Genomic DNA, 13,741 nt, shown 5'->3' with positions numbered 1-13,741 from the left:
ATCTTTTATCTTTTATGCCATTTTGTTTATTTTGACAAATAAAATGTCAATAGACCATTTTAAAAAGTGGTTACTTTTTGTTTCGGACAGTTTGTTAAAAAACTAATGTGATAGAATGAATAAAAAATATCTTGTATATTTGTCCAACTCATTACTGTCTGTCCGAGGCAGTAATGAATCGTAATTGAAATGAAAAGGTCTATTGATTCGTATTTATTGATACTCCACGGATTGTTTATGATAGACTGTAACAACGGTGACAACCCCCATTGCATTAGCATTCAAATTTAATATCTTAAAAATGGTCTTCACTATTTGTAATGGGACAATTCTATTAAGGAAGACTATCGATTTTAATTGGAGCCTTATTGTGGGTCACTTTATAGACATAGAATATTATTCAGATGTACGGCTTTCGCGGTAAAAAAAAAGGCTTTACAATTTCACGATCTTTTTGAGGATAAAAAAGTATTGGTCCATGGATCTTATTACTTAAATGGACGAATCAAAGTTAACAGACCGGATATTTGCTTAAGCAAAATTAATGATACACAAAAGGAACGTTGTTATACTGCTTCTTAAAACTGATCTACTTGAATTTTTATCATTATGAAGGTAAGCAGGTGTAAAACAAGGTCGTCTGAAAAAATATTAAAGAAATTTGTATATAAAATCAACATACCATACGTATGTAAATTGGATTGACCTTAGCCGTGCATACAAACTTATACGGCGGGTAACTGCTAGTCTTCAATAAAAGCCAAATTTTAAGAAAAACGAGTACATTATTAAAGTCGGGAGAGGTTTAGTTCGCAATACAACTGTGTAAACCAACTATATTTCAAAGACGAGAAACGTTTTTCTTATATAACATGAGCCTGAATAAATTTTATGTTTTTTTCGCAGGCTGTAGAGGATTGATAGTACACTAAAAAAAATAATTAATACCAACCGATATGAAGTTGTCTCAACCTCATCGCGAGATCATATATACAGGGTTGAGTGGTGAAGTTTACACAAACGCAGGAGTTGTAAATATGAAAGTAATATACTGTCTAACAAAACTGTAGGCTACGGACACTAAAAACATACGTCGCTGGTTCAAATCCGACTTGAGAAATCGATTTTTTAAATAAACCTATTAGCAGGCATAAACCTTTAATTTTTTTTACCTGCTCGTGTAGTTGTGACAATCACATCAGTTTGTTATAATAAGTGGTAGAACCAATCAAAAGAAGATTGTTTGAAACTATGTTGCATTTCAAGACAACAATATTTGAAATTTGTTAGACAGTATATTACTTTCATACAAACAACTCATACGTTTGTGTCAACTTCACTACTCAACCCCGTACGGTAGTTGTATCACATTCGTGACACCATTCGGCATATATGATGTCGCTAAGAGGTTGAGACAACCTCATATCGGTTGATATTAAGAAATTTTTTTTCAATGTGTGTATGGTTAATTCTGGTATAGCTCCGCTACAGATTTTTTGCTAACGTTTTTCTTAAAAAAAAAAGGTTAACAATTTTGTACTAATCTTAGGTACACCACGATACCCTTCTTTCTTTTTTATTGAATTAATTATCTTATTAAAGTATAAGTTTTTACTATTTCAATTAATGATAAAAAAATTAATTTATTCTCAATTACTTTGTTTTAAAATGTATGAAATATCAGTAAACATGCATACACATATGTATAATATGTTGTAGTAATTATTTAAAAAATGTGACTCAGATAATTTATTTATTAAGGTCATATACGATTAGTTTTTCATTCTAATCGCACTATGCATTCTATAGTTCTATTCAAATAAAATTTTATATATCTTGCTCAGCTGTTAGTTACTTGGTTATCAAGGACACTAAAAAGCTTTTTAACTTCATTAAGGACGTTCATTACTGTGAGAGGGATAAAAGTTATGAGAGATAAAAGGGAATGGGAAGATATTCATTAAATATGGCAACACCTTTGCCTCATAGATAATCCTTCTATGCCTGTACCAAGTTTCTTTAATTTACCCAAAATGCAAGGTGAAATCACTTAGCCCTCAGACTAATAAAAATGATTTATTTTTTAACATTTAGCTATTCGCACCGTGCATCAGTTTTTTTGTAGGCGTTTCTTTTTTTCAAATTTTTAATGCATTAAGTTTAATTAATTAGTGTTTTTCAATAATTTTAATTTGACATTTTCCATCACATTAACATGTAAAGAATTGCAAACTAGTCATAACAGCGTCCTTTAACGCCAAAATTTTTCACTGGAAGCGCTGGCAAGGATTTTATTGTCCCTATCATGACTGCGCACATAACGAATTGCATAAACTTAGCTAATAATAATGCACGGGATATTAATTTAGTTGGTATTAGTTTATAAAATTATTATTTCAAAATTGACTGACATGACAGTGTTAATTTTATTAAATGTAATAAATTGAATTAAATTATGATGAATATAGTAATTGAAATTGATATGGACATATTTTATTTCCGACTTTTTTTATATTTAAAATATATATAATAAAATATAAATTGTAAAAATGATATATACTCATGCATCCGGCTCTAAATTGTTTTAAGATAATTCACAAAACCATTTGAGTGTATATTTTCGCATATTTATGCCTGGGCAAACAAGTTCGATTAATCGAACATCGATGTTTTTCATTCGATAATTTATTATTTTTCCTCGGTGGTTTTGAAAGTCTATGAATCGAAAGTTGGCTGAAAAAATGATGAATCATATTGGTTATCCTTTTCAATTGGATATTTCTATATCAAAAAATCTAGAGAGTGTGATAAAAACTACCTAAAATATTTAGACAAGCTTTTAGTTTATAATAATACCATAAAAATATAAGGTTGATATAAAAACAAAATTTTAATTTAGTTATGAGTTCATCGAAAATCCATCATTTGATGAACAGAGACGACTATAGTTAGAGTATTGTTGATTGAAGAGAGATATCTATATTACCAAATTTATAAGCAGCACTTGCACACAATATATTATATATTTTTGTAGTTGCGTGGCATTGTAAAGCTAAAAATAACACAATTTTTGACTACAAAGCATTTATTTGGTTTTATATGTATGTACCGTGCAATAAACCAAAACTTTTTTACAATACTGTAGGGAAACAAACATCTTAAATGATAATCGAGAGTAAGTATACTTTTCGAATATTCTATTACCGGCATTTTTTAGTCAATAATCGATTATACGTAATCGATTATTTCAATGTCGATGTATTTTCTGAACATCCGTGCCAATCACTATAGTGTAAAACGACCACGATCACGACCAAACGATTAATCATTTTATAATATGTACTTGGAAATTATTCAAAGATTCAATTTTTTTTTTCAACTTAAGCAACAAATCATATTTCCATGAAATAGGTAATTTAATATCCAATTTACTGATAAAAAAATTTTTATTTAAAAAATGATTCATCCATATATTTTTTTTTATAAAAAAAACATAATTTCTTAAGTAAAACATAAAAATTTGAAAATTTCTGAATAACAATGCGGCATGTATAATTTATTATAAAGAGATGGTTTGGTTATATAAAATTAATAACGGTATTAATTAATTTTAATGATTAAAATTCCGTATATTTATATTTATTAACAAATAAATCATACACAATAACAATTATTTTTTTTAAAATAATATAATTTTTTACTTGAGTTTGATAAAATTGATTTTAATACTTGCTTTGTCATCTAAATAAATCAGCCATACTTTTGTCAAAAACATAAATACAAAACTTTATTTTTGTCATACGTAATAATACTAATTGTGTTTCTTCAAACAATGAAATCATTTCACTTTAACTCTTTTTGTCTAAACCCAAGTCCTCACAATCATATGAAAAGCGTTAAGCCTATAGAAGTACCTATTCTTGTTTAGCAGTCAAAATTATTTTACCCCAATCGTGCAAAATTTCAAGCAATTCAAACTTACGAATTGAATGAGACATCACCACTAAGCATCATCTAGCTAAAAAAAATTCAAAATTACTAATAAATGTATATAACTAGCTCGACCCGTACAGAATTTCACACCTGTAGCTATCGGTACTCGTGACTCTCTGTACTATCCGTAGCTAAAAATAGCAACAAATTTCATAGAAAAATGGTGGAAAAAATTAAAATTTTAGCTTAAATTCATGTTAGGAGAACATGTTTTTAAAAGTAGTTTCATTTGAAAATCTCTACAGTTGTTACTAATGATGCCGTCAGTATAACATCTTTAAAAACTGTTCCATTCGAAATATTTTTCTAAAACACTTATACTTTTCTCTTAACTAATTACATACAATTTTGGATCGGTAGCATGAAGGGTGTTTTTACTACCCTCGAAAAAGTGGTGGGGTAAACTGGCAGGGCCGACGAGTTTCAAACCATCAAAAATTTCGATTCCAAGAATCATAAAACATATGAAATGATCTATATTTCGAGTAAATTTTTGTAGTATAAGTCCAAATTTTCAATTCCGGTCTAAATGGGTATAAGTAGAAAAAGGCAGTTAAAATTACTCTCTTTTTTTACTTACATCGAGTGTAATTAGTGTAGGTAAGCAAAAAGAAAAAATCAAATCTAATAAATATTCTTTTAGGGAATTTTGCTTAGATTGCATTTTAAACTAGGCCGACAAAAACTTGTTTAGTATCATTATATTATATAACTTATAATTTAAATTTCTCTGTCTCTCCCATAATCAAACACAAAATTTCGATTTTCTAATAAATACTTTCAAAATAAACTATGTTAATGGCCATCTTCGAGGCAGAAATGAGGAAAGTTTATCGGAAAAATTTATTTTCTTTGTACGAAAACCGCTAGAAGTATTCTGCTAATCGAAAGACTAAATGCGTATACCGTGTCTACATAAAATCTGCGAAAGACCAAGTAAAATTAAGAGACTGAAAAATAGAAAACTAATTTTTCGAAATTTCATCCAAGAAATTCACTCGTATTTCCGGAAACATTGAAATTCATAAAATTTTCCAGTCCTTTCTGAGGGGGAAGTAAGAAAATTAGACATCCAAATCTGTCACTACTTTTGATCCTAAAGTCTTAGGAAAAGATGTTATTATGGAAAAATCTAGAATTTTTATACATGTAAATAATTAATTAATCCATTTGATGATTTCCGCATTTCAAAATTACCGTCTAGTATTAAAACATTTTAATATGAAATTGAAAGGATTTGGAATTTTAAGAATACAAAAAATAATTATATATTCCGTTCGTTTACTTAAAAAAATAATTCTGGAAGTAAAAATATATGTTAATTATATTAAACACAACATTTTTTTAGGAACAAAATTATTTAATATCACTTTCATTGAAGTTAAAAATTACTTTCTTTAAAGTATATTGAATGAATTATTCATGACAACATGCATGAGAGTGATATGGCGGCCTCTATCTATATAATTATGTATTATTTTGATTGTCTTTTAATATTAATAAAACATGCAAATATTATTAACAGTTCATTAGTTTCTTATTTGTTTTTATTTATAATTTTTTCATTTACATTAAATTTATTGTTGGCAATCAATAGTTGAACTCATCATATGACTAACAATTAAGTAATATGATCAACGTTTTATTAACAGGAAAAGTAAAATTACTTAGTATCCGCCTTTTTTGGCATCAAATAAAATATCAAAATTTATATGATCTGAAAATTTGCTCACTTAAATAACAATCGTCTAAGTGGTAAAGAAAGTCATACACCAATTTATTTATTACTATCTGGTTAGGTTAGGCCAGGTTAAAGTGGCTGTCCTGGAGTGTGACACACTTAGACCATGGGGTCCGTTGTGATACCGAAAAAGGGTTGGCCCATCCCTGGCCACTACTCCATGAACTATTTTGAGCGGTTTTAGAACAGCAGGAGTGCTTTGACGTCAAAGGACTTAAGCTCAGAGAGGTCGTTAAAGAAAGGTTGGCTCAAATAAGTCCATCTCCTCATGGAAAAAGCTGAAGAGTGACAGAGAAGATCAAAACATCGTCTCCTCTTTCTCCATGTTGTGACAGCTCCTGCAATAGTCGTGATACACTGTCAGGCCCAGGCGTTCAGCATGTCCTGTAATAGCCGCAACAATTTTGCTAATCTGTCTTGTCGTACCACAAGTACGTTCCTCCATCCATCCTAAGATTGAGCCTTTTTAAGATATACTCTTTAAGGAGCAGCTTGCAGTTCGCAAACGGAACTCCTGGATGCATTGTGTCATTTCTAGCAAGCTCACCGGCTTCACAATTTCCAGGAATGTCTCTGTGTCCCGGTACCCATACCAGGTTTACATTAATTTGTTCCGCCAGCTCGTTTAAGGACGTACAGCAGTCCCGTGCTACCTTTGAGGTTAGATAGAAACTCCCATCCAATCACAAATCGAACCGAATAAAATGTTATTTCTATTACTAAAAATCTTGAGAAACTTATTAGGATTAGCTGCGAACAAAGCTAGGAATTGTTAGGATTGTGAAAACCAAGAATTAGGCTAGATAGTTTATCCAAAACTGTCAAAACTGTAAAAATTGACTTTGATGAATTGGCAAATGATGATTACCACATAAATGCAATAGTGCATTTTTTTTACTGTGTCTAGGGCAGCATTTAATCTGAATACAATTCTGCTTACAGATGTTCGATTATGATATCTTCTAAACTGGATTTTAATTAAACTTGTGGAAAAGATATTAATTGTTTGTTTGCTTTTTTTTTTAATTTCAATAGATACAGAAAGAAATTTTTAATTATTTTTACATAATAACAATTTAAATTAATAGAAACATTTGATTTGATTTTAATTAAATATGCATACACTGGCATATGTATCATCAACATTTGTTCATTTGTTTTTTATTTTCGTATTCTTTTTTTTTTTTTATAATTTAATAAAATAAAATATTGATAACGAATGCCATATTTTATCATAAATCCAATATGATAATATTTATGAATATTTTTAATAATTAATATTTTCATAAATAGATTCCATCATACATTACACTATCTATTTATTTATTATTGTAATGTAATGTAAAATAAATGACTGAGAAGTATTGTCATCAAAAAATTTATTTATTTTACTTTTAATAAATTGATAAAATACATGTAATAATTTAATTGGAATGTGCTTCGAATATTCTATTCTAATTATTATTATATCATAAAAAAATATTTTATTTTAAAATAGACAGCACATCAGTTAGGCAAATGTTAATACATATTAGTATTTTATTTGCTTTGTAAGTCCAAAAAGTATAAAAATCAGGTTAATTTAATGATTGGATGCAGAGTTTCAGGATTTTTGTACTTTTTGGGTCAAAATTACCTTATATACTGAGTTTTATCGAAATTGAAGATTAAAAAAATTTTTCGTTTTTTTGCAATTTTTTTAAGGGGTACCCCTTTGAAAAAATCGAGAAAATCGCTAAAAAAATATTTGTTTTGAAAAAATGCTTCGGTCGTTTATAAAAATAACATCTTATTTATTTAACAATTAAAAATGTTAGTATTACATGTTTGTTAAATCTCTTGTTGTCCTAAAGCAATAAAGACGTTTAATAATGTCTATGTTGTGAATGAAGAGGAAGTTTAGCAATTTCAAAATGTAATATTGATGTCATATGAAGTTTTTCTTAAAGATATACCTACGCATTGTAAGCTCAAATCTTAATTAAATACAATTTTAAACAACATTTAATTAACAAACTTTAGTGTAGTTTAGAACAGCAAGTAAATATAGTAAAACTTTATAATAAATTTAGAAAGATTTTGATATTGTACTAACATTCAGTTTTAATCTTTTTTAACCTAATAAAAATTAAACTTTAAAACGACAAAAATTCAACAAATTTAATTTAATTCTTATGGAGATCTTTATTTTTGTCTCAAACATGTCCCATAAATTTGAACCAACTATTTTTTCCTTTTTGAGAGGTGAAAGAAGCTAAATTTTTTTTATTTTTCGTCTTCGTTAAGTTTTTTAATTTGTAGTTTAATTTATTTCATGCTTTTTAAATTTATATATTACTAGTAGGAAAAAGGAATTGAGGCATGGGAGTACCGAGGGAAGGCAGATTAGAGCAACTGCTCCTCAACTTTGGACATGCACTTACCTTAGGTTTTGTTGGCTAAATATGTATTTATGCCAAAAACTGAATTTATGAAATTTTAAGGAAATTTTAAGACCGAAAATGTTTTATTTGTCCCCCTCTTGACCAGAAATCTTGTTTTGGCCTCCCCTTGCAGTCAAAAGCTACGCCCAAGTAGGTGTTGGGATGTTGACAACTTCAAAAAGATAAAACTCCAATATCTCCACTAAAACTGGAATAACCATTATTGATATATCCTGAGATAACCATTTTTCAAAACAGCAAAAAAAAATATGATTAAAGTTTAGCTACTTTTCTTAGAAATGCTCAAAGAACATCGGGAAAAACAATTTAAAGTTTGGAAGAAATGATGGGTAGCTCACTTGGACAATTTTCGATAAAATCCCTGGATTATAATGGAATCATTTAGTCTGCCCAAAGAACATATTTACCAAAGCCTAATTGAAAAATGTCATCAAAATTAAAATAATTTTATTTATCCAACTTCCACAACTTTATTTGAAAACTCTTTCACTTATTTAAAGAAATTCGATTTAAATATTGCTTTCTCCAATATCAGATTTCAGCAAGATTGACAACAAAGAGTAAAAATTTGTTTCCTTTTCATCTATCCGAAGGAACAAATACGACGGTAAACGAAGTAGGCTAATAAGATTAATTCGTACTCGATAAAATTCATAATTCGTAGTGATAAAGGAAAAATTTGCAACTGTTGCTTTACATGAATGATAAATATTCACGAATGCATGTTTTGTTGAAACAATAGATACCTAGTTATTTTATTAAATCCAATAAATATATCCTATTAAATAAGTTTTTGTTTTATAAATCCTTAATTTTATTTATTTGTCTTTTTGTGTATTTTCAGTGAACACGCAATTGCCAGTGCTCGTGCTAGTGTTATGGTCTATGATGATGTCAATAAAAAATGGATACCAAGTGGTTCGTCTAGTGGGCTTAGTAAAGTACATATTTATCAACATCAATCTCAGCATACCTTTCGGGTTGTTGGAAGAAAACTTCAGGACCATGAGGTACATTAAATTTTGAAGTTATTTATCGTCTTTTATACAAGAATCAGTCTCCTCCACAGTCTTAGGTTTCAAATTCGCCAAAAACAGGAACAAATATGGACCGCCGATAGAATATTTGTTATAGATAACTTGCATATAGAATGAATAAATCTTTTCATTAAAAAAAAAAGATCCTTTTTTTGTTTCGGGCAGATGAAAAAAAACTGTTCAAGTAAAGACACAACGCAGAAATATCTTTGACGAAAAGCGCTGTTTAATAAAGATAAAGTATATTTATTTTCTTTACTCTGTCCGAAATAATAGCAAATCGATGAAAAGGTCTTTTATATGGCAGTGGTCCTAAATAACATCTTTTGTGGCGGTATGTAAACATAGAGACTTAATTATAATTAAGTCTTGTGCTTGAGTATACTGACTAGTTCAATCCAATAATGCTCCTAGTTAGAAATTATGACTAGTCGAAATTAATTTTTTATTACAGCGCATTTAAGTCACTGAATTATCCACGAGTTATCTTTCAATAAAAATGTGTTAAGTTTGTTAATACATTTTTGACGACCGACCTAATATAATGTCTATTTCGAAATTTCGATAAATTTTTTAATTGATACAAACGAACTACATAATTGTAGGTTTCATTTTTCAATATCTCAATAATGATCATTAAAAATTTTTTTTATTGTTTGCAGGTAGTCATTAATTGTGCTATACTTAAAGGTTTGAAATATAATCAAGCAACTCCTACATTCCATCAATGGCGTGATAATAAACAAGTTTATGGATTAAATTTCAGTTCACGTGAGGATGCTGATGCTTTTGCGCGTGCTATGTTTCATTCATTAGAAGTAAGTTGTAACATTTGCCGTAGAAATTATGTAACTTGTATGGTGTATTTTTAAATATCAAGCTTTCTATCCTTTGAAAATAGCTAATTAAAATAGATATATCATTAAATCAGTCTTTTTAAAAGGTTTTCGATTATAAGTGTCAGAACTTTAAACTTAAAATATGCAAATTGTGAAGTTTGCATATAAACCATTGCCCATTAAAAATTACCTTTCAAACAAAACAAAAAAAAACAAGTTAGTGGAGAAAATCGCTATCGTAGTCTAGGACAGGTTTCGAGGTTTAAGCGAAAAAGCTGTAAAATTTCAAAGTTTACTTATTATTCACTATTATTGTTACGCATTACTTAAAAGTTCCTTGAGTCTCTGGGCTTAATAATAACTGACCAAAAAATACACAATCAGTAAGTTAGCGTTTAACCTGTTTTACATTGTTTTACAGTACATTTTTTTTTTCAATTTCAGATTCTCAGTAATGCACAAAATAGACCATTAATTCCAAATAATACACAACCTGTTTATGCAACAAATGGTACTACTTATGAAGAGGACATGGGCTATCGCACAATGACACGTGAAGATGTCGCTATAATACAAGAACGAAGGATATCTTCACAATCAATGTTAAATTCACCACAAGGAGTACAAGCAAGTCCCCAATCACCAGCTGGTAAGATGTTAATGTATTTCAAATCCATAGCAAAATCTAATTCACATCTCAGGCATACTTTCCTTATGTAATTATTTTACTATTAGCCTTTTTATCGATTTGCTTTTGTTTCGGACACTTGTCAAAAAACGATTCAACTAAAGAAAGTCTAATATATTTTAGCTTTATCAAACAACTTTTGACAAAGATAGAAGATAAGTGATATGTCTTTACTTTATGAACATCTGTTCGAAACAAAACAGAATAATTTTTTTAATGAAAAGCCCTATTACAAAGTAACAGTTTTGATAATATTGAGTATAGCAAAATATAGTGGGCTCGTATAAATTTTAGAGTTCTGCACTTCAAGAAGAATGTTTTGTTGGGCATTTTTCAACACACAACATTTTTGTAACGATTGAATGTGTTTAAAACTTTGAATATAAGACTAAATGATTAAAATTTTTAAAATGCCGAGTGTGTTAAATTTGTGTGCTGAAAAGTGGACACACTGACGCTTGAGGAAGATTATTGAAGTATAGAATGGAAAATTTATACCCAGTTCAATTTATTTTGTATTTCTCGATACTCGCCACGGTTTTATTTAAAATTTTATAAATATTTAATGTAGGATCAATTGGATCAACGGGCCATCATAGAGCGTCAAGTGCTCCTCCAGCTCCAAACCCACCCCCATTAAGTCTTGCACCACCACCAGCTCCCCCTGCACCTCCTTTACCACCCAGTAATCATGGTCCCCCAGCTCCCCCACATGCAGCTCCACCGACGAATATCGTTGCACATAATTCATATTCAACTCAGTGCCAATATGCGCCTCCAGCACCTCCACCTCATGCTCCACAATCTGGCTATGTATCCCAATATGCGACCTCCACAATTGCCCCACCTGCATCTCCAGCACAACAACCTCCAACATCAACTAGTGTAACACCATCAGTTGGAGTAGCACCACCCCCTCCACCTCATGCTCCGTCTGCACAAATATCTGCAGGACCTCCACCGCCACCACCTCCACCAATGGCCAATATGTCACGATCTACAAGCTCAGATGGACCAGATACAAATTCATTAGCTGCTCAGTTACAAAATGCAAGACTGAAAAGAAATAATAAACAAACCCCACCTCAAGCTCCACCACCTGTAACTGAAAATAGCGGTTCTTCGACAAGTAGTGGTGGCAGCAATTATGGAACAATTGGTCGTGGAGGCTCCGGTGGCGGTATGGCATCCATGATGGATGAAATGGCAAAGACATTAGCCAGACGACGAGCTGCGTGCGAGAAAAAAGATCCAGATCCAGAAGTAGATGAAAAGAAATCAACTTGGGAGAAAACGAATACACTTCCAAATAACACAAAATTCTGTGAATCACCAAAATCAACGCGAAAACGATTTGGTTCTGCATCCGAAGAAACTATATTAAAAGTAAATGGTTTGGCTGTTGATAATGTTAATTTGGCAACATTTGCATCAATTAGTCCAGCTGATTTAGAAAATTTAAAACATGAAATTCTCAAAGAAGTCAAAAAGGAGATAAACAAGACAAAACAAGAAATTATTGAAGGTAAATATATTTTTCGCTACAAAAATTGTCATTGTTTTATTTGTTTATTAATGCCAACTGAGATGGTATCACAGTATGACGTCATCAATTTACTTTTTTTGATGCGATATCATGTAATACATCCGTAATACATTGTTATGGTCCTTTTAGTGTTCTAATAAAACTGTGAATAGTCCTTATCCATCCATATCTTTTTAAAAACTTTACGCGAGAACAAAGATTGCGAAATTTCCGTTCCATGTATTATTTTAAATTTTTGTAGAGGAAACAGTTACTGTTAACAGGCTACATATAAGTCTTACGAGAATTTTTAGAGCTGTATTTATGAAGAATCATATGTGCTGGCGGGCAACCAGTTTATAAAATAACATGTTCTTCACGCCTTTTCACTGTGCATTTAAGTTGGTTCTTAAATTCTACTTAAATTCTCGTAAGACTTATATGTAGCCTGTTAACAGTAACTGTTTCCTCTACAAAAATTTAAAATAATACATGGAACGGAAATTTCGCAAGTGGATTAAAAAACCTCCGACAAATTCGATTTTTTTGTTGTAGCTTTCTCCAAACTGAACAGATTTCTTAAAACATAGCTAAGAACAATTAAATTACCTTTCAAAAGAAACAAGTCAAAATCGGTTTATCTGTTTAGGAGCCTACTTAGTATTTCGTTACAGCAATAAACCTCGTTACCTCGATGGTGTTTCATAATGGCTAAGCTTCTTGTAGTTTTGTAAAAAAAATGATGTTATTTTACAAACTAGTTTGTTAACATTATATTTTTTGTTTCAGCTTTCAAATCGGAGTTAAATCGAAGATAATTTTTAATAATGCGTGATACCAAAATGTGTTTGGTAAATAATAAATAATTTTACTAATCGAACAATATTTATAAAAAAAAAAACTATAGATGATTATTAATTATATTTAATAAAAAAAGTCAAAAAAAGATATTAATAATTGCATATATATGATACGGGTTGATTTCTTAAGTGTAATTCGAAAATGCTCGATTTATGTAGAAAGGATTTAAATAAAAAAGTCTTTAAATTTAATTAATTCTCGAATTATATTTAAAAAATCCATCTGTATATCTTACAATTATATATAAAAAAGTGGAATATATATATTATATATAAATATATATCGCTCACAATTAATATACTTATTAATTATTTGAAACAATAATTTTAAAGAAATGTTTAAAATTTAACAACCATTTTCCATTTTTATAAATGCATTTTAATGGTAAAACATAATTACTTATATTGAGTGAGCTTATTTTCTAAAATGAAACTTTTTTTTTGTATAAAATTATTAAATTAAAAAAGTTAATATTACATAGAAAGATTTGATTAATAGAGATTTGTAGTTTTACAATTATGTATACAGAAAGAAATAGACTAAGTTCATAGAAATTTACTAGAAGCGAAGTTGCCAGTTGTGCAGGTCACAAGTAGACGACCTAACACATATT

General features: G+C 29.6%; 1 protein-coding gene across 3 annotated transcripts in view; it reads left to right on the top strand.

Annotated features, from left to right (window-relative positions):
- The window catches only part of LOC123292233 (protein enabled), a 37,172-nt gene extending 24,024 nt beyond the window's left edge, over positions 1 to 13,148 (top strand). For all 3 annotated transcript variants that reach the window (XM_044872809.1, XM_044872810.1, XM_044872808.1), the window contains 5 exons: positions 9,023 to 9,188; positions 9,878 to 10,033; positions 10,499 to 10,703; positions 11,314 to 12,267; positions 13,057 to 13,148. In XM_044872809.1, coding sequence (XP_044728744.1) covers positions 9,023 to 9,188; positions 9,878 to 10,033; positions 10,499 to 10,703; positions 11,314 to 12,267; positions 13,057 to 13,085 — 1,510 coding nt within the window. In that variant the 3' untranslated portion in view covers positions 13,086 to 13,148. The remainder of the gene's footprint in view (positions 1 to 9,022; positions 9,189 to 9,877; positions 10,034 to 10,498; positions 10,704 to 11,313; positions 12,268 to 13,056) is intronic.
- The last annotated feature ends 593 nt before the right edge of the window (positions 13,149 to 13,741 follow it).

This window comes from Chrysoperla carnea, chromosome 2, assembly GCF_905475395.1.
Source record: "Chrysoperla carnea chromosome 2, inChrCarn1.1, whole genome shotgun sequence".
Taxonomy (NCBI): Eukaryota; Metazoa; Arthropoda; class Insecta; order Neuroptera; family Chrysopidae; genus Chrysoperla; species Chrysoperla carnea.
Note: the sequence above shows the minus strand (reverse complement) of the source record. Positions and strands in the feature narration are given on the sequence as shown.